The sequence below is a fragment of the Vigna unguiculata genome, chromosome 9 (assembly GCF_037176805.1).
Source record: "Vigna unguiculata cultivar grain cowpea cultivar isolate G323 ecotype 2 chromosome 9, ASM3717680v1, whole genome shotgun sequence".
Classification (NCBI taxonomy): Eukaryota; Viridiplantae; Streptophyta; class Magnoliopsida; order Fabales; family Fabaceae; genus Vigna; species Vigna unguiculata.
In genome coordinates this window covers 35,402,240-35,423,557 of record NC_140800.1, presented here as the reverse complement: position 1 = coordinate 35,423,557, position 21,318 = coordinate 35,402,240, and the positions used below count along the sequence as shown (strand labels likewise).

Genomic DNA, 21,318 nt, shown 5'->3' with positions numbered 1-21,318 from the left:
AGGACTCCGGTTTGAATTTTATTTTTTATTTCGATTTTATTTTTTAATTTATTTTAATTTAAATATATTTTACATTTGTTTAAAATAAAGTGATTTTAAAATTTTTATTTTATTATATTTTAACGATTTTTTTATTTTACTAATTTAATATTTAAAATTAATTAATTTAATATATGATATTTTACTAATTCGCATTAACCGCGAGGCACCAACATCGACTTCAACGAGTTTGGCGTGGCCGCCACCCGGATTCCATTGCGGGTTCCTCCTTCTCCGGTATGGAATTACAAGTTTTGGTACGAACATTTCAGTCCTGCTCCACCATTCGTGAAGGGAGGCAACTCCACGTGGCATTCCTTAAAACCGGCATTCTGAATTACTCCGTCGCCGTCGCAAACCGTCTTCTTCAACTATATACTCGCTGCGGTTTTCTCCGTGATGCGTCCCACTTGTTTGACGAAATGCCTAACACAAACCCTTTCTCCTGGAACACCCTCGTCCAAGCCCACCTTAACTCAGGCCACACCCAAAGTGCCCTCCACTTGTTCAACGCCATGCCTCACAAGACCCACTTCTCATGGAACATGGTCGTTTCCTCATTCGCCAAGTCTGGACACCTCCGACTAGCGCACTCTCTTTTCAATGCCATGCCCTCAAAGAACCACCTTGTCTGGAATTCCATTATTCATAGTTATTCCAGACATGGGCATCCTGGGGAAGCACTTTTGCTCTTCAAGAGCATGAACTCTGACCCTGCACAAATAATGTACCGTGATGCTTTTGTGCTGGCCACTGTTCTCGGGGCTTGTGCTGAATTGCTGGCTCTCAACTGTGGGAAACAAGTCCATGCACGTGTTTTTGTGGATGGTCTTGGGTTGGAGCTTGACAGGGTTTTGTGCAGCTCGTTGATAAACTTGTATGGCAAGTGTGGTGATTTGGATGGTGCTGCTCGCGTTATGAGTTCCGTGAGGGAAGTGGATGAATTCTCCTTGTCAGCTTTGATAATTGGTTATGCAAATGCTGGCAGAATGAGGGAGGCGAGAAAGGTTTTTGACAGTAAGGTTGATCCGTGTGTTGTGCTGTGGAATTCGATTATTTCGGGTTACGTGTCCAACGGTGAGGAGACGGAAGCAGTGAATCTTTTCTCGGCAATGCTTAGGAATGGTGTGAGGGGAGACGTGTCTACTGTTGCTAATGTTTTGAGTGCAGGCAGTGGTTTACTCGTTGTAGAACTTGTTAGGCAAATGCATGCCTACGGTTGTAAAGCTGGGACGACTCATGATGTAGTGGTTGCTAGTGCTCTTCTTGATGCGTACTCCAAATGTCAAAGCCCTTGTGAAGCTTGTAAGTTGTTTACTGAGCTCAAAGCTTATGATACCATTTTACTTAATACTATGATCACTGTCTATTCCAATTGTGGAAGGATAGAAGATGCCAAATGGATTTTTAACACGATGCCTACTAAAACCTTAATTTCATGGAATTCAATCCTAGTTGGCTTAACCCAGAATGCGTGTCCAAGTGAAGCGTTGGATGTTTTTTGTCAGATGAATAAACTAGACTTACAAACGGACAAGTTTAGTTTTGCTAGTGTTATCAGTGCTTGTGGCAGCAAATCATCCCTTGAACTTGGTGAGCAGGTCTTCGGTAAAGCTATTACCATTGGACTCGAGTCCGACGAGATTATTTCTACCTCCCTTGTTGATTTTTATTGTAAATGTGGTTTTGTTAAGATAGGGCGTAAAGTTTTTGATGGAATGGTAAAAACTGATGAAGTCTCGTGGAACACAATGTTGATGGGGTATGCCGCAAATGGATATGGAAATGAAGCATTGACACTCTTTAGCGAAATGAGGTATTGTGGTGTCAGACCTTCTGCCATTACTTTTACCGGAGTTCTTTCAGCCTGTGATCATTGTGGTCTGGTTGAAGAAGGAAGATATCTGTTCCACACTATGAAACACAACTATTATATAGATCCAGGGATTGAACATTACTCTTGCATGGTTGATCTTTTTGCTCGAGCAGGATGCTTCGAGGAAGCAATGGATCTTATGGAACAGATGCCTTTTCAGGCTGATGCAAACATGTGGTTGTCAGTATTGAGAGGCTGCATTGCTCATGGAAACAAGATTATTGGCAAGACGGCTGCAGAGCAAATCATTCAGCTTGATCCTGAAAATGCAGGTGCTTATATACAACTGTCTAACATACTTGCATCTTCCGGGGATTGGGAAGGGTCAGCACTAGTAAGAGAACTGATGAGAGACAAGCATGTTCAGAAGATTCCTGGTTGCAGTTGGGCAGATTGCTGAATTAGAAAATCTGCTGACCTTTGTAGTTTCCAGGTGAATATTAACCAATCTTAAGAGGACATTTCTGGATAGCGATAAGCTTGGAACCACCGTTACCCTCCAAATTGTTTTGGCCTATTTTCAGCTGACTTGAAAACCGTTTCGGTTTTGTTACCAGTTGAAGTGGGTAATCTAATCCATTTTTTGGTTCCTAAACTGGGTTTCGATTCAGATGCAATTATTGCCAATTCACTTGTTGATATGTATACCAAATTTGGGTTTATTGACGATGCCTTGAATATCTTCAATGAAATGAAAATAAAAGATTTCGTATCATGGTGATGGGACTGACTTAGTGTCTTCTACGATGGACCTCTTCAAGGATTTAGTGACTAGAGAAGACATGCTTCCAGATCGAATGACACTAACTGCAGTTCTACTAGCATGCAACTATGGGTTATTGGTTGATGAAGGAATTGAAATATTTTCATTAATGGAGATTAAATTTGGAGTAAAACCAGGAGAAGAACACTATGAATGTGTTGTGGCGATATTGAGTAAAGCTGGCAAGCCCAAAGAAGCCATTGCTATCATAGAAACAATGCCATACAGAAGTACCTCTGGGCATTTGAGGTCAATTCTTTCTGCATGTTCAGTTTATGGAGACTTGCAAATTATAGAAGGAGTTGCAAAGAAAATAATAGATAGTGAAACACAAACATCCTTACCTTACTTGGTGTTGGCTCAAACATATCAAATGAGAGGTAGATGGGAGACCATGGTTCGAATGAGGAAGGCTGAGGAAAAAACCAATTACAACATTATGGTGGCAAGGATCTTTATATGCTGTTGAATTTACTGGTCTGGAAGATGGAGACTGAAGGTTATTTATAAAAATTGTATAGACCTAAAAATGTAAGAAAAATTGTAGCAGTTGGCAAGGAATATGAATGTTGACCGAAAGTGATAGTGCCAGAGGAGGGGGAAGGAGGCAGAAAATATGATTTAGCAGTTACAAAGTACAAATTAAATAAGTTATTTCTATTAGTTTTCATAAAAAAATATTTACACGATACTCATTCCTTCGTTGTTAATCGATGATGTCAGAATGCGTATAGTTTGACTATAATAAAAGAATGGTAGGAACACTGAAAAACACTTTCTTAATACATTTTCTAATGTAAATGGAAGATTGACTTGTTTTAAAATATATCAACAATAAGTGATACAATGTGGATTTTCAAAATGTTATCTCGATTTGGTATATATGGTTTTTACACCAGGCATATATTTAATGTTTAAGTGATTGAAAACTCTGGGAGGCAATATTTCTCATAACATAACTATCAATTTGCATAAACAAACTTCTCATAAGAGCACTTTAAAATAAAAGTACAGGAAAAGAAAATGAATATTTTCCACAAATTAAGATTAATTTATGTGTTAATTAATTTGTTGAATACGTCAACTTTTAAAGACAAATTTTAATTATAATTAATTCATAAATTGATTTTAATTTATAAAAATGTTATATAGTCTTTCTTTCTTATTTTTTACAGGATATTTTATAACTTTATTTAGCTTGACTTTATATATATATATATATATATATATATATATATATATATATTAACTAATTTGTTCAAAATAGTTTTATAAAATTTACCTAAGCTCATGTCAGACATAACTCTCATGACATAGGATTTTATTAAAAAGAAGAAAAATAAAATGAATAATAAAACATTGGGACATACCAAATTTATGATAAAAATATATCACACATACAGACCAAAAATACCTATAATGAAAATATTAAGAAATATACATAGATGGAAAAAAGTAGATTAATGCAACACAAGTTTAATATCAAAATTTTCAGCACATTAAACTCATTCCCAATCCATAAAAGACCTTTAAAATTTATTATAGTTTTTAAGAAACCTTACTTTGAAAGATTTAGTAATAACTTTCTTTAACCTACCTTGACCAAGTTTCTATGTAGTTTGAACTAGTTTATCATCCTCTTCGAAATTAGAATCTTTCCTCTCATCAAGTGTATTAATCCATTTAGAGGCTATTTTCAATTCCTCTAAAAAAAAAGCTTCCTTAAATGTCAAAAAATTAGGAACTGCCTCAGAACTACAATGAGGTGAATCTAAATGTTGGAAGTAACATCTCCCAAAGAAGACATACGAGCTAAGGAATCAAAATCCACTAGAACACCACCACGTTAGAAACAACTACATCTATATACATCCATGCAAATTATTTTTGCACTCCCCCAAACAAGAAAGATAAACTTCTTCAACAATCAACACGGAGACCATATCTCCCTTTATGCAAAGAGGGGTAATTGTGATAAAGGAATATCACAAACATTATTAAGAATTTATGCAAATATACATTTTTGTGCTCACATTAGTAGAAGATTTATATGAATGGAGTTTTCCCTCTTAATCTTGTAAGCAACCCCAAGGGATATGAAACCCCAAAGAAGAAGACATACTTATACCTCAAACCAACAACATTCCTCCAGTTTGCCAAATCTGAATGGTACCAAAGCCACGCTTCTGAAGCAACACAGTGCATACACTAAGACTAGGCTCCAGAAGCAGCACCACAAGTCGAACCCCTGGCCTACATTCAAGCCTTGTAACCAATTGTACAAGAGGCACTACGAAAATCACAGTCTTTTCAAACAAATGCATCACCACAAGAGGCATGTTGCTTCAAGTTTTGAAGGAGCATTTCGGGTATTAGGTTTCAACCTCACAATAATTTATGATTAATTTTATTTACCATGTGAGTTACCTTTCTATTGGTATATCTTACGTTTTTTCTTTGAGATGTAATTCGTTAGATGAAAACAAAATGAATGTTAAGAGTATGACAAATTCATCAAATAAATCCATTCAACTTGATTTTTGTTGGCTTTTGATAAACTACAAACAGAGTATCAAATACTAGATTTTACACATGATAAATGTCACCTTATCCGTGCGAATATCTTATATTTCTTCATCCTCACATACTAGATAACCATGGAAAACCAAAAGTCGTGTACTTATTCTTAGTTCTCATTGTAAGGAACAAAAAAGGAAAGCTACTCAGTCTTAAAATAGGAAAACTATAAGATTAATGAAAGCACAAATACAGAAAATATACCACATTTCCTTACTCAAGGTTCATGTTCAATCATGTAATAAAACGACCAATCATATATTTCAAAACATAAATACGCTTGATTACAAGCATAGAGGAAGCACAATGATATAAAAATATTCACCCTACAATAAGCAAATAACTAGACGAGACTAAATTCTCGTTAAGAATAAAATAATAGAGTCATATGACTTAGAATAAAGACTAAAATTGGAACGTGCAAATTTATATAATGCATTATGCATATTTATTTAAATTATATTTTTTTTATAATTAATTTTGAATTATTATATTTGGAGAGATTCATATTATCCATTCGTAATAATCATATTGAGGTGCCATTCATTTCCTATTTTGGTTTGCATCTTAATCAAGTGTACAACACCCTTTGATGCGCCTAATATCACCAAATAGAAGCACAAAAGGAGAGTTTAACCCAAGGTCAGAAGAACCTCAAGACTTAGTACTAACGTCTCCAACTAGGCTTTTTCTATGAACCATTGTAATAGTCTACATAAGAAACTTATAATTGAAATAAAGTGAATATTGTACAATTTAATTACATTAGAACACAAGTTAAACCAATATATAGTACCTGCTTCAAAAGTCAAAATTACAAGTATCCAGCCGCTCATAAGCGCTACCAAAAAGGTTTAGATAGAATCAAAGATTAACTTTCTAAAAGCTGTTAGCTGATCACTGAATTACGGTGTATAAATAATCAATTTTACATTACTCCATTGGCACTGATGAAAAAATGATATTGAATGGAAAATCTTACAGTAATTTGTTGGCCCTTATGTAAAATGACAGTCCAATCGAACCCATCGAGCACCAAAACTATACATGGTCTAAGATTTTACATAGGAATAATCTTTCCATCTAGTGATTCCAGATCTAAATGTTCTCCTTAACACATCAATCCGTTCAGTCAAGATAGACTCTTTTAGATTTTCCACTTCAGCATGTTCCTTTTCCATCAACAGCTCCAGATCGTCAAAATGTTTAACCTTGTGCAGCAACTTATCGATCTAGTTAACAAATAAGAAAATAAAAAATAGTTAACCCCTAATTGGAGACCTAAACCAGAGAAATTAGGGTGCTGACCGGAGTTGAAGATATAAAATATCATTAACTAGGAACCTGAGCTTCAATTATAGTTGCCACTAATTGTTCAATCTCTCTGACTTCCTGATCTGCCAACAATTTTGCTCGAGCAGCAGCAGCTCCAAGAGCAGTTGCAGTGGCGGCTCTTACACGCAGTGGCAACGGTATTTCTGCAAGAGCAAGCTCAGATTAAAGGTGACAAGCAGCTACTACATACAGTGTTTATCCACAAATACATAAATCAACAATAAGATACATACATGTTGCCGTTAATTTAAAATAAAATAAAAAATTAAAGCTTTCTATTTCTCATGTCCGAAGTAAACCTCAACTAAGGCATCTGCAAAGGACAAGTGATAGAGATTGAAATAAATGCTATGGTTGGGGGACCAAATTCATTCTTCAAAATCATGTTATACGCAAGAAATCAATCTTTCATGCTGTAATTTATCAACAGTTTCTCGACACGGAGCAGGAAAAACACAAAACCATGCCCATAAATGACCCCCAGTAAGAAGCAACTGGTAAAAAAAACTACCAAGTCGAAAATAACACACTTGATCTTTGAATTCTTTATTCTTAACCTTATGCTTTCGTGTCGTAGTATTTTATTATTTTTAAGCAGTCCTATACCTATTCCCTTTTTCTCAATTGTTTTATACTTCATCCTCGAGTTTTATAGATCATCTTAAGTAAGCAACTCATGCCCGAAAATGGGTTACTTATAATCAAATATGAAGTGTTTCCTATCTGGAAATAGGGAGACAATTTTACTAACGAAAAACTTGATTAGCAGAATGATTCCAAACTATGGAAAATCTCAAATAGGTCAAACTCTAAGTGAAGCATCATAATCCCACGTAAATCACGCTTCCCCTTTTGCATCGGATTCACATTCTCTGTCCCCCAACTTACTGCGGTCTGCATTTGTTTGGAGCCTTTGGAAGGAACGTAACTTGTGTGTACTTCAAGGAAAGATGTTTGACATACATACATAGAACAGTTCTGTATGTACATTAAAATGCTTTGATGGTTATAGACCAATAGCCTGGATCAGTGTATTAACATGATGTATATACAATGGGATTTCAGTCCGGGATTATGTCTCACAGTATTGTAACAAGAAGCATGCTTGAAAGGGAAGGAAGACAAGATAATTGTTTCAGACAGCTGGCAGTGTAGCATGAATGTGTATACACAGTGACTTTTTTCCTTTGCCTGTAGTTGCCGTATTTTATGGTTGTTATCGGCTCAAGTAGGAAGATTTTTTGGTTATTACTGTGTACTAGTGTCACTGTAAATAAGATATAACACCCTCTCTGAATTGTTGATCTTCCTCTTAATTTTTAGCATGCGGGTTGGTACCCCCTTGTAGCATATCCATATATTTTGATTGCTGGCAAAAGAATACTTTTTAACCAGTTTTTGGTGTCTTGGGCCCATGCAAATATACTTGCAGAGCCTTGGTTTCATGGCTTAGCCAACTGAAGAATTTAACTTCTATCAACTCAATCCCATCCAAATCCTTGTGATGCCCCATCACAAGGTACTGGTTCAAACTTTCATTTGACAAGGAACATGAACTCACCATTGAGTAATCATTGCTCTCCCTGATATGGTTTCCTACTACAATGTCCACCTGATTACACAACCTCACTTTACTGACAAATTAATCTAGTAGTATTGTAAGTACTGAGAAGTATACCATGCAAAACAGCAAAGGTTATGAAGAAAAATAATGGACAAGTATAACCATTATCATCATTATTTATACAACTTGCATCGAAGGAGCCAAAGTTCTTTCGTTTCACATATCTAGGAAAGTAGATAAGTTTTGGGGGGTGCAAATGTATGCAAAAAATGACATAAAATTAAATGGATTGTCAAAAGAATATCAAAACACCACCTTAGTGTAAAAAAAGAATACCTGATATAGAGGACCTCTCTACCTCTAAACCTTCTCCCTCAAGATCTCTGACACAGATGATAACAAGTATGAGGATCGCATAATAGCTAAATTTAATAGTAAGTTACTAGTCAGCAAAATGTCATTAATGAAAATAAACTAATAGGTTTTGGCAGACCTTGCTGAATCTTCTTCAACATCAAATATCTCCCTTGGACACAAATTCTCATCACAAAGAGCTGAAACAGCAGCATCAGCTGCAGCAGCTGTGATATGAGGGTCAACCACATTAGAGATCAGTCCCACCTAATTCAAAACATAAAATCCATGATCATACAGAAGGAGGTGCAAGCAATAACTAGTTCAAAAGCAACTTTATTTCAAAAGAATATCAAATATTAAAACCAATATGCACACGTTTTTTCATGCTTTTTATCCATAGACATTCAATATATACTAGAGATGAAACGGCCAAAAGAGGCATTTACACACTGTAAACAGGTATGATATGAGCCTTTCACAAAATCCAAAAATGTTACACATAAGATAACTCCACAGCGAGTCAACAAAAAGGGAATGCAACAGATTAGAAAATTTATAAGTTACATGTATAACAAAGGACATGAAATTCAAGACTACCTGATTCATTAGCGAACCACTGGAATCTGACAGGGGAGTAACACGCTGTCTTTTTGAAGGACTTTCCTTCGTAGCATCTCCGTTCTGCTCATTTTCATTTGTAAGCTCAGGAGGTTGATCCTTTGTTTTTGAAATTTCTTGGTAGTCAGATGAAGATGACTGAACTTGTTTTGTATTGTTCACCACGATACCATTAGCACTATTAACGTTGACATTTCTGTGGGCAGGGCCCAACATGAGCTCTCCAAAAGGCAGCTCAATGAGTTTTGAGATACAGTCAAGTTTAGTCTTGGTTTGAACACTTTGAGCAACAAGTTCCCAGTCATCCCCATGCTTCAAAACAGATTCCAAAAGGAGAAGAATTTCTCCCTCAGTCCAGACAGTGTCATGCTTGCCACTATTTTCACTTGACTCACTCAATACGAAATCCTCTGCAGACCTTTTCTCCCCATAATTCCCACTTTTGAAACAATTTGCACAAATAATGAAATTATCCTGCATGATATTAAAAAAAAATAGAATAACCAACAATGATACCAGTTTCAGAAATATAAGAAAAATCCCAGATAGAAAGCTTAATGACATGGAATTTTATAAAATTAGCTTAAGAGGCAGACAAAAGAGAGATAAACAAATCCCCCAAATTAATTAACTTCAAAACATGCTTTGCCAGCATACATTCAACAGGCCATGGGCGTGTTAAATGAAGTCAATAAACTCCATTTTCCAACAGATAAATATAATACATATTTAAGGTTGGAAATGATTTACAAGTATACGAAGCAGAAAACACTCTCCTCGATTCAGAGCATAAGAAATAAAGGTTATCATGCAGTTCTCAAAATCCCTCCCTTATTCACTCTTCTACGGTCATAAAGTTAATGTAGAAGATTTTAAACATCCAAACACGACGAACCCATTGCAAAGTACCAAATAACATTACGTGAAACAAAATGTTAGATGACCCCACTCCTTCACACAGATATGAAGAGGAAATAGAACCGAAGAACCGCACAATCTATCACTAAAAGTAATATCTTAATACATTAAAAAAAAAAAAGTAATAACCTGGGTACATCGGTAATGTCCTGAACTATATTTTCCACCACAAAGCCCACAGTTCCCCTCTTTCTGTCTAATCAAATCCCCATAAATATCCGAATAGGAGGCCAGCGGCGGCAATTTGAGGGAAGCCGCGGTCGCATTTCCACCAGTCTTCGCACCGCGAGGCACCAACATCGGCTTCAACGAGTTCGGCGTGGCCGCCACCCGAATCCCATTGGGGGTTCCTTCTTCGAGGCGAACCTTGCATGGCTCCTCCTCCTCCTCCTCCTTCTCCGCGTCTGCAGCAGAGGGCGCGCCGTAGTTGATCAAACCCCAATTCTGTAGGAATAAGAACGCCTTGTGCAGAAACGTGACGTCACCAACCAGCGATTTTCTCACCTCGGTGAATGTGAGCCTCCTGGAAGGCTCTTCCCTGTACTTGTTGATGATAAAGTCTCTGTATTCTTTGTATATCTTGGGTGTTCTCGAAATCGAACTCGCATCGAAGAATTCCTTGAATGCTGTTCTCTCGGTTTCGTGAATTTCGTCCCACGCGAACCATCCTTACAAAACGACGCCGGTTAGGTGGAAACGGGGAGAGGGAAAAATTAGGGTTAGGAGAGAGAATGCTTACTTGAAGAGCTTGGGATGGTGTAGAGTTCGAGTTCGGGATCTGAATCGTCCAAGCGACCCGGGTTTGAGTTAGGATCTTTTGTGACTTCCATGACGGAGGCTCCGACTAACCCAAATACGGTGGCGTGGGCTATATTGCGCCCAGTTTCGGCGTCGTTGGGATCACTTCAGAGGCAGACACTTGTAGCAATGACCAATCGTTCACGCCGTTAGTGTCATTTTTCTAACCCGACCCGATAACCTGGTCCGATGTTTTTAGACGGATCGTACTTTTAAATAATTAAATAAATATAAAACTCAGCTTTGATGTTGTTAAAAAAAATACTTTTCTCCTAATCGGAAAAAAATATCATTTGAGATAAATTGTATTAAAACAATACAAATTGTCATTCAGTTTTGTTATTTGATTAATATTTTAAACAGAGTTAGCTTCTAAAACATGTTTTGAAATAAAAGAAAATGTAAATATGTATTGAAATAACGTATACAAATTTATACATATATAATAATAATAATAGTTTATTTCATAACTATTTTTTAAAATTTTACTGTTAGTCCATATTAATGGATTATTTAAACTACTTTGTATATTATAAAAGTCCTTTTTTTAATTATTAATTGTTTTTATTAAACATACTTCAAAGTATAATATAATTCTGAAATTATTTCAATTTTTTGTATGTTCGTAATTAGTTTCAGTTAATTAGATTTTGATGACTGAATTCCTACTTTACTCAATAATTATTGTAAGTTGAACTTTATTTAGTACAAATAAATAAATTAAGAATTAAAAGTGCACATTTGACACTACTTATTAAATATCTTATACATAAGTTTGACTGCTTTATATAAAACAACGGAATTAAAAATTACATTGCATTGCATGTAACAATTGTTGAAAAATATTACTAGTATAGAATTTAAATGTGATGTTATTGAAAACTATTTTTTTATTTAAAATGGATAAAACAAATCAATACTCAAAATATTATAAACATTTTGTAAGCTCGAATTTAAAATGTCAAAATGAGTGGTAATCAGTGTATTATAAAGGCATAGTAGAAGAACTGTACAAAAAAACCAGCAAAGAATCCAAATTCGTTGGATGGTGCAATCTTTTAAGTTTGGTTTGAAAGGCTAATTGTTAAATATATGGCTTTACACTAATCATGCTATGTTCGAATATTCAGAAGAGTTAAATTATCGCTATCTTTGCTATTGAAGTCAAACACTTCATGAAAGTTACATAAAATAAGGCATGCTAATAAAAGAAACATCAATAGAATAAAATTCATTACAAGACATTGACATTGACATGATTTAAGAAGAAAATTAAAAGTCATGTATTGTTGTAGTATGAAAATATGATTTTGTTCAAGTGGTATCAAGCCTTGCAAACATAATTACAATATTAATGTAAACAAAGCAACGTAAAGATGAATGAAATTAATGTATATGAAGCAACGAAAGATGAAAAAAATGTTAAGTAATTACATGATTATGGAACTTTATTGAAAAAACTCATTACATGTTTTGTAAAAGTCTCAAAAAAAACAAAGAAAAAGCAAGAATATATATATATATATATATATATATATATATATATATATATATATATATATAATTTTGACAATTTTGATTAACTTTGTATTTTAAAATAATCTTCTATATTGCCATGACAAGTCAACAAAATAAAGAAGATGATAAAGATTTTTTACAACATTGTCAAAAGAAATTGCCTCTAATATTAAAATATTTATTAAATTAATATGAATTTTATGAATACTATTAATTATATTATTTTTTATATGTTAAATATCGATAACCTTTTTAATGAAAAAATAAATGATTAATATTATACATCGTAACAATCCTAATTTCTTTTAATATATATATATATATATATATATATATATATATATATATATATATATATATATATATTAAGTACTCAATAATCATAAGACCTGTGTGATATTAATAATTGGAGATGAACTAAGTCATATTACAGTTCTTGAGACTATATCACATCGTATTTCAAAATGAATTTATAAGAACTTAAAAACATAAAATAGGAACTTAATACATTTTTTTTAAACGGATTATCTACGATACTCCTATCCTAATACTCCAGCTTCTCATTCCAACTCCTGTGCTAATGTCACCCTCAACTCCTAACAATGTTCCTGTATATAAAAAGTATCCAAATTGCATTAGAAATAAAACTAGAAACATACAAGTGCAAGGGTAAGCTAACGCATAAAAAATGATGAGCAATAATAAACAAAAAAATAGTAACATATCAAATTAATTATGAATAATATCGAATTATATTTTATAAAAAATAAACCTTTGAATCATCTTATTTCGTTTCTCTATAGATTACATCACAAATACTCACTCAGTGACTATTCTTTTTAAAGACCAACATAAAAACTAATGCATTTAAAAGAATAAGCTTAATAAGAAAACAGTAATAACTTATAATAAAAATTATCAAAACAAATCATTGCTGAAAATCAAAGACCCAATCAAGGATCAAGACAAATTTGTCAGGATCATGAACAGATAGGAATTCATTAAGAACGAAAGAGACGACATAAGATTGAATATGCGCTTGCATGTAAGGAAAAACAACAAATTGCTCTTAGAGGATGATTATAATTTTCAAACTCACCATTAAGAGAGGTTGATGGAGGGTTTTAATAGAGTTATTCACGTATATCACTCCAGTAGTATTAATTTTTCAAAAAGGATAAAGTTTATTCAAAATTTTGGAAAAGAAACCAAAGTTTTTTGGGAAGGAGATCTAACTTTATAGAGAAGAAAAAATTTGTTGAAGAAAAAAAAATCTGGGGTCTCATATACATCGTAATAGAAAAAATGCTATTGAATTTTTCATTTTATATCTTATGATTAATAAATATTGTAATGATTTATTAATTTTAATGTTTAAACTTTTTATTGTTTACATTATATTTTGAAGTCGGAGACTTTGCTCATTTAATACGAATGTTATAAACCTTATAATTTTAATTTTTTTGCTTTTATAATTTTTTATATTTTTCAGAGTTTATGGACATTAAGAAAAGAACCCAACATATGAAATTAACCGGATTTAAAACTCCAAGGAAAACACTAAAATTTAATTATTGACATCATAGGGATTTCAAACTGCTAAAAGTAGAAAGAGTAATTAAAATTGTAAAGAAATAATCGATGTTTCAAAAATTGTTGGGAAATAATCGGGTTTACTCACACCATCAGAAAGTAACTCCGCTGCAAAAATCACATGTAAATTTCGCTATTCCAAGGATTATTAAAAACCATAGAGATTCTATCGAGATTTAATAAATCGGAGGTACACTTACTAGATGTTAAAACTCGTATAAACACTAAATATAACCTCAATTAAATATTATATTTTATTATAACGTACATCAACAAAAAAGTATTTAGAAAAAAAAATTCCTAACAAATTTTGAAAATTGTTAGTAATGGATCACTAGAAATACAGTTTATACTAATAATTAAATACCCAAATTTAAATTATAGCTGATGATTTAAAGGAAGAAAAAAAAATTATAAAATATAAATAAGATAAATAGAATAGTCTACACAAAGATATTTTATTAAACTGTTTTATGCTCGTAAAATCGTATTAATAGTAATTTAATTAGATATTTGTAATGTGTACGTTTTAAGGATTTCATTATAATTTTATTAAACAATTTCGGAAGGATGTTCAAAATGCATGTAAACACTTAAGAAGGAGAGATAATCATGAATATGATTATTATTGACACATATGAAATGTGACGTTTTATCTAATAAAAAATTTGTCATAAATAAAATATCACACGATATAATATAATAGAACAAAATACGAGAAATATATTAGAATTAATCATTATAGTCATCCAAAATATACTAAACAAACATAAGGATCATGGACATAGAACAACCACATTAAACAAATTAGGACATAACAGTTTTGCAAAAGATTATTCCGTAGAGTAATAAGAACAAAGAAAGTTCTTCAAAAGATGCTCAAAGAAGAACAATAATTAAAATGTCTATTCTAGATGGCAACATCTCCATTCTGATGATCAACAAGTGTCATATCGTCTATTCACGCCAACGTTGGCGATCATTATAGAAAGAAAAAAAGCAAGAAAACAGAACATAAAGAGAAAGGTACATTAGGTGAAAGTAAGATCTTATTTAACAAATAATTAGTCCAATTATGGATGCACAAGTTACATTTAATGCAAATCAATATATGACTATCTAATTCAATTATTCAGATACATGTATACATGTAAAGAAATAAGATTCATTGGATTGTGGTGACCTCTACTGCTCCGTATAATCATTGTCAATGAGTGTCATTTTACCACGCACAATAAATCCATGATCATCTAAGGTCATTATCCTACCTTAGACTAGGACCTCCTATTATCTCACCACATGACCATTCTACTCTATATAAGTATGAATAATCATTAAAGTGTCAGGATGTAACCTTACTTGAATCCATAAGTCACTACATACACTATATTACCACTAAAGGATTTCTACCAATGAAATCCTCAGATAATTCACATATTATCTCATGCTACACATCGAGTCTAGCCTCAAAGTACCAAATTATACATACATAGCCCAATACTTCATGCTTTTAAAGATAATTCAATAAACCACAAATTGAATCAAAGGATTAAAATTTAAAACAAATCTGCACTGTTCTATATACTATATTTCCTTTATCTATTTTTCTAAAGTAATTTCCTTGAAAACCGATACGGTGGTTTCTTCGATTAATTACTTTACGTTCTTGTAAATATATTTTAATAAATAGTCATAATAATAATTTGTTCTATTTATTTTTATGTTTATATTTATATTTATATATTTGCATTTTTATGTACTATATTTCCTTCACTTATTCTTTTAAAATAATTTTCTTAAAACCGAAATTACGGTTTTTTCCTTTAATTACTTTCAGTTATGGGAATTGTAAATATGTTTTAATACCGGGATCGATAAATCTCTTATAACACTCTGCTTGAAAGTATTTCAAGAAGCACCAAGATCTTTCAAATCCTTTTTCATCGACTTTTATCAATGGAGATTGCATCAAGTATATGCCGAAGGTTTACAAGAGAGTTTTGTACCATCTATGTCCAAAACCAAGTATTCCTCCATCCTTCTACGTCCATCTTCCTTTCGCAATTTTTTCTTTTTACTTTTATCTTTACAATGGTAAGCTCTTGTTTTTCAAAGTTAAGTTTTTTTCTTCTTCTTCTTCTTTGAACTTTAGGTTTATTCTTCTCTACAATTTTTTATGGATACATAATATGAAGGATGATGGTATGATTTTGTTATTGAAATATAATATTATATTTTTATTGATAATGCTTACAAGAAAAACTAGTTAACAACAAAATAGAGTTGGTGGGTATACATGTTATTTGTTCAGAAACTTATCCGTAACCTTCTCCACTAAAAGGACAACTTTCCACACGTGTCGTGCTATAATGAAATTTTGTAAAAAATGAACAGACACTCTCATAAAGTATTGAATGATAATATAAGAACAAGTTCTACACGTTAGAAGATAAAATCTAAATTAAATCTCAATAATTTTGTAAGAAAAAATCATTTTAAAATTAGCTTTAAGGCTACATAAACATTGGTGTGGCAAAGTCGGAGAAAATTCACACTATTTAACAATATAAAATGTGTTCCGTAACAATTAAAAATTAGAAAAATAAAAATGTGAAATGTGATGGTTTGGTCCGAAACAATAGCTGAAGATAACACCAATCTAGAATCCTACGTGGTCCCACGACAAGGATAACATCTTGAAAGGTTTTTATTATACGAACTTTTTAGGTAGCCACCTCCATGCCCATCCATGCCAATCTGACTTAAGAAAGCAATTGATGAGTGAGTGAGTACAACTTTGCCACATCACACACATCATCATCGTCTTCCACAGATTCATCTTTCTCTCTTATTTCGATCTTTTCTCCACTCATTACCACAATGGCATCGTGGTTGTTCGCAAAGTCTAGGATCTTCTTCTCGACTCCTCAACACACCAAACGCTTCTTCTTCCCACCATTTCTTAACAACTCCTCTTCTTCCTCCTTTCGATCACCAACATTTTTCTGCTTCTCGCGTCATGAATCAACCAAAGCTGATGCACAGTTGGAATTGGAGCATGATGTCACCGAGGACCACGCTAATCAGGTAAGTGCTTTCTATCAACCAAACCCTTCGTTAAACTACACTTCAATCACTACCTTTAAATCGATGGATCAACTCTTTAATTTCATTCTTAGAGAAATTTTAAGTTCCTTAACAATTCATCATTTCCTCACTTCACCTTCTGTTTTTATTTCTAAATCATTATCTCAGAGTAGCATAAATCTGCCATGTTTTAAGAGATAAAATAAAAAGTAGTTTAATGGTGGCATTTATTATTATAAATATGTAAGTATTGATTTACATACTTACTTTGAGGATTGTGTTTCCATTAAAAAATTGGAAATGTGTAGAGAGAAAGAACTAAAAAATTGAAAAGAAACAGACACAGGTATAAAAATCCGCTTGGAAAATTAAAAGGAAAATTTAAATAAGAAGTCATGATCTTTTGTCAAAGAGTTACAGTATTTTGGTTCCAAACTCAAGTTAGAAAAACGTGTGAGGTTATCAGTCTATTTAAGTTATTTGTTGGAACAGTAGGAGATTGGATTGGATTTAATCCAATCCGAAAAACACTCAATGGCGTTTAGGACCGTGTAATTATGTAATAAAAAATTAATTTATTTGGAATATTCTTTTATTTATTAATTTACTAATTTAAAATTTGAAAATTCAACAATCTATTATTCTTGACAAGGATATAATAAAATATTGATACGCTTTGATTATTAATTTAAATAATGAATAAATTCATTACATACTACCAAAGTCTTTTGTGATTAAATAATAGGAAGAGACATGTTGTTTGTTTGTGTAATCTTCTAGCAAAATTTCCTTTCTAATATAATATAACTGCATATGAGTTTCGTATAAAGTTCAGTTTATTTTTTCTTAAAAATTTTATTTGATTTGATTCCATTCTGACTCTATAGTGAAGTGTCATCATGTCATCAAGTACAGGCTTCAGTTTCACGTGCCGGGTTAATGTTTGTTTCACGTCTAAATCACCATTATTTTGGTACCTACGACAAACACGTTATTGAACTGAACCGACGGTGGAGAAAACACGTTTAGATAAAGAAAAACAAAATATATTTTTTATTTGATTAAAGGTAAAACAAACAAAATTCATTTTAAAATTTTACAAATTTAAAATTATTTTGTATTTCTTTTGTTTTATTAAACTTTAGTTTTATCTTTTTTCTATTACATTTTTATATGCTAAATCGTAATAAATTTTTTGCATCCATACAATCCTATTTATATAAATTAAAATATATAATTTAGAAAACAAACACTTTATTTTTTATTTTCTCACCTAAATATTTTATTTTATTTTTAAATACATTTCACTCAATGTTCGTGTAACTTTAAGCTAAATTACAAAATTTCTGAAGCAAACAAAATTGAGTTAACTAGTATTAGTATTTACTGTATAAAATAATAAAAGAACCTCTATGAATGAGCCTTTCAGTGGACCAATCTGTACACCACTGGGTCCTTCTGTACAACCTATAAAGCTTTTATTACATTTTATGATCTTACTTTCCTGTCAAAGTAAAATGAAATATAGAACCACATTAATTTATTAATTTTATCATTCCACTACTATTTTCGTCCTATAAATTATAAAACCGTGGATTAGGTTAGTCAAAATACAATACACGTGCTAAAATTTAAATCTATATCTTAAAGTAAATTATATAAAAAGATCACACTTATTGTTCAGGTATTATATAAATTTTAAATTTTACAATAAATCAATAATCTGAACTATTTAAAATTCATAATTTTAAATTTCACATAAATAATTAAAAAGGTAAAATGGTTCCATTGCATTCAAGTACACCTAAGTAAATAAATAGATATACCTGCATGATTCACTAGGATGAATAAGCAACTGCTATTTTATGGATTAATAAATAAAATAATCCACAAAGCCTCTTTTCTACTACCCTATCAAATGTGCGATTTCATGGACATAGAGATATTTCAATTTAATTATTAATTTTGATTTAAATCATTGTAAGATTACCTTAAATAGCAACGCACCATCTTCTAAAGAGATTAACTAGAGATAGTATAGTTGTAATACTTATCCAAAGAATATTTGTTTTTAAAATAATAAAGTAAAGACATATCAATAAGGAAATAGTATATTACTTAAAATAAAATATTCTTGATGTGAACCCACTTTCTCTTAACTATGAATATTCCCAAATTTTTGGCGTATCAGGCGATTGATTTTCCTGGAGGGAAAGTTGGATTTACTTCTGAAATGAGATTCATTTCCGAATCTGCTCACAAAAGGGTGCCCTGTTATCGTGTTCTTGATGACAATGGTGAGCTCGTTAAATACAGCAACTATGTGCAGGTATCTCAGTTCACACCACCATTCTTAATCCAGTTTAGTTTGCATTTCGCACAGTGACGGTTGAATAATGATAATTGAACAGGTTAGCAAGGAAATGGGTGTGAAGATGTATTCTCACATGGTCACTCTTCAAACTATGGACAGCATATTCTATGAAGTGCAGAGGCAAGGTAGAATTTCCTTCTATGTCACCCAAATGGGGGAAGAAGCAGTTAACATTGCATCGGCAGCTGCACTTGATCCTGATGATATCGTATTGCCTCAGTACCGAGAACCAGGTGTTCTACTATGGCGTGGTTTTACACTGCAACAATTTGTTCATCAGTGCTTAGGAAACACTTACGATTTGGGGAAAGGCAGACAAATGCCCATACATTATGGATCAAACAAGCACAATTACTTCACAGTCTCATCCCCCATTGCGTAAGATATTGTCCACAATATGTTTGAATAATTGCAATTGATTAAGTTGTACATTCATTGGTGACATGATCTCTCAACAAGTTGACATTGTTTGCCAAGGATTTCAGAACACAACTTCCTCAAGCTGTGGGGGCTGCTTATTCTCTTAAAATGGATGACAAAAGTGCATGTGCAGTTACTTTTTGTGGGGATGGTGGCACCAGTGAGGTTAGTGGTGAAGAACCATCTTAGCTACTAACAAAATGGAACACCGCGTGCTTATTGCTATTACTTGACCACATCATTAATTGCAGGGAGATTTTCATGCTGCCATGAATTTTGCAGCAGTGATGGATGCCCCTGTTGTTTTCATCTGTCGTAACAACGGATGGGCCATCAGTACACCTGTACAAGAACAGTTTCGAAGTATGTATTCATTTCATTGTTTTTCTGTCTCATTCTTTCAAACAAATACTTTACCCTTCAACCATATCTTAATGAATCTAGGAGGGGTGATGGTTTGTTGAAATTTCCAAGGGTCCTTTCTATTACATTTTTTTATATAAATTAAAATTAATTTATAGAATGTAAGCAGGTTTTAAACTTTAATACAATGAACTTTTCATTTTCCTCTTTTATATAAGTATGTATTGTGTATCCGAGTATGCTCTTTTTATTTTATCAAATATATCAAGTTGAAGTATCTGATTTGTTTCAGATGGAAACAAATGTTTTTCCCTGTGTGATTAGGTGATGGAATTGTAGTGAAAGGTAAAGCTTATGACATATGGGGTATCAGAGTAGATGGAAATGATGCTCTTGCAGTTTATAGTGCAGTTCACACTGCTAGAGAAATCGCTATAAAAGAACAGAGGCCTGTTTTAATTGAGGTATGTTGAGCTCCCTTCATGCTAAGATGATCATTGTTTGATACCTCACCCTTTTTTAGTGTCCACCAATCTCATCATAACTGCTATATAACCTTCAGGCTCTCACTTATAGAGTTGGACATCACTCTACATCTGATGATTCAACTAAGTACCGCGCAATTGATGAGATTGAATATTGGAAGATGGCAAGGAATCCTGTGAGTAGATTCAAGAGATGGGTGGAAAGGAATGGTTGGTGGAGTGACAAGGATGAATTGGAGCTTAGAAGCAGTATTAGGAAGCAGGTTATTAATTTTATTTTGCATATTGAAATTTAGTCTGATTTGCACTTGCTAACTTGTTCTGACATTTTTTGTTTCTGGATTTATGCTACTATTTTACAGCTAATGCATGCGATTCAGGTGGCAGAGAAAGCACAAAAACCTCCACTCGGGGACTTGTTCACTGATGTCTATGACCAACTGCCATCAAACCTTGAGGAGCAAGAGAGATTACTTAGGAAATCCATCGAGAAGCATCCCAAAGACTACCCTTCCGATGTTCCATTGTAGATACTGCCAATTCGAACAAGGAATTGTAATCTAAATCTCACTGTCAAAATGTAAAATAAAGGGATTGAATGTTCTTGTCTTATGGTATATGTCTTTTATTTTT

General features: G+C 32.8%; 3 protein-coding genes and 1 pseudogene across 3 annotated transcripts; 3 read left to right on the top strand and 1 right to left on the bottom strand.

Annotated features, from left to right (window-relative positions):
• Nucleotides 1–203: 203 nt before the first annotated feature.
• Nucleotides 204–3,388, top strand: LOC114162851 (Pentatricopeptide repeat (PPR) superfamily protein). The gene has a single exon (XM_028046832.2). The coding sequence runs from the start codon at nt 279–281 to the stop codon at nt 2,313–2,315; it is 2,037 nt and encodes a 678-aa protein (XP_027902633.1). The 5' UTR covers nt 204–278; the 3' UTR covers nt 2,316–3,388.
• Nucleotides 2,662–3,147, top strand: LOC146883943 (pentatricopeptide repeat-containing protein At1g43980, mitochondrial pseudogene; annotated as a pseudogene).
• Nucleotides 3,389–6,131: 2,743 nt separating the features above from the next.
• On the bottom strand, nt 6,132–11,021 carry SWI3A (SWITCH/sucrose nonfermenting 3A). Its single transcript, XM_028048590.2, has 7 exons — nt 10,787–11,021; nt 10,177–10,715; nt 9,109–9,603; nt 8,648–8,775; nt 8,491–8,537; nt 6,600–6,733; nt 6,132–6,487 (listed from the first exon to the last, which is right to left on the bottom strand). Exons 1-7 carry the CDS (start codon nt 10,875–10,877, stop codon nt 6,308–6,310), a joined length of 1,614 nt encoding a protein of 537 aa, XP_027904391.1. The 5' UTR covers nt 10,878–11,021; the 3' UTR covers nt 6,132–6,307.
• Nucleotides 11,022–16,696: 5,675 nt separating this feature from the next.
• Nucleotides 16,697–21,318, top strand: LOC114164677 (2-oxoisovalerate dehydrogenase subunit alpha 1, mitochondrial-like). Its single transcript, XM_028049417.2, has 8 exons — nt 16,697–17,043; nt 19,235–19,372; nt 19,455–19,795; nt 19,903–20,002; nt 20,089–20,200; nt 20,525–20,664; nt 20,763–20,948; nt 21,048–21,318. The coding sequence occupies exons 1-8, from the start codon at nt 16,837–16,839 to the stop codon at nt 21,213–21,215; spliced, it is 1,392 nt and encodes a 463-aa protein (XP_027905218.1). The 5' UTR covers nt 16,697–16,836; the 3' UTR covers nt 21,216–21,318.

Coding starts and splice junctions, on each gene's coding strand:
- LOC114162851 (XM_028046832.2), top strand. CDS start 279: ATGGAATTACAAGTTTTGGTACGAACATTTCAGTCCTGCTCCACCATT.
- SWI3A (XM_028048590.2), bottom strand. CDS start 10,877: ATGGAAGTCACAAAAGATCCTAACTCAAACCCGGGTCGCTTGGACGAT. Junction 10,716..10,786: donor CACCATCCCAAGCTCTTCAA/GTAAGCATTCTC, acceptor TCGTTTTGTAAG/GATGGTTCGCGTGGGACGAA. Junction 6,734..8,490: donor AGAGAGGTCCTCTATATCAG/GTATTCTTTTTT, acceptor TTGCTCTTGCAG/AAATACCGTTGCCACTGCGT.
- LOC114164677 (XM_028049417.2), top strand. CDS start 16,837: ATGGCATCGTGGTTGTTCGCAAAGTCTAGGATCTTCTTCTCGACTCCT. Junction 19,796..19,902: donor ACAGTCTCATCCCCCATTGC/GTAAGATATTGT, acceptor CAAGGATTTCAG/AACACAACTTCCTCAAGCTG. Junction 20,003..20,088: donor GGGATGGTGGCACCAGTGAG/GTTAGTGGTGAA, acceptor CATTAATTGCAG/GGAGATTTTCATGCTGCCAT.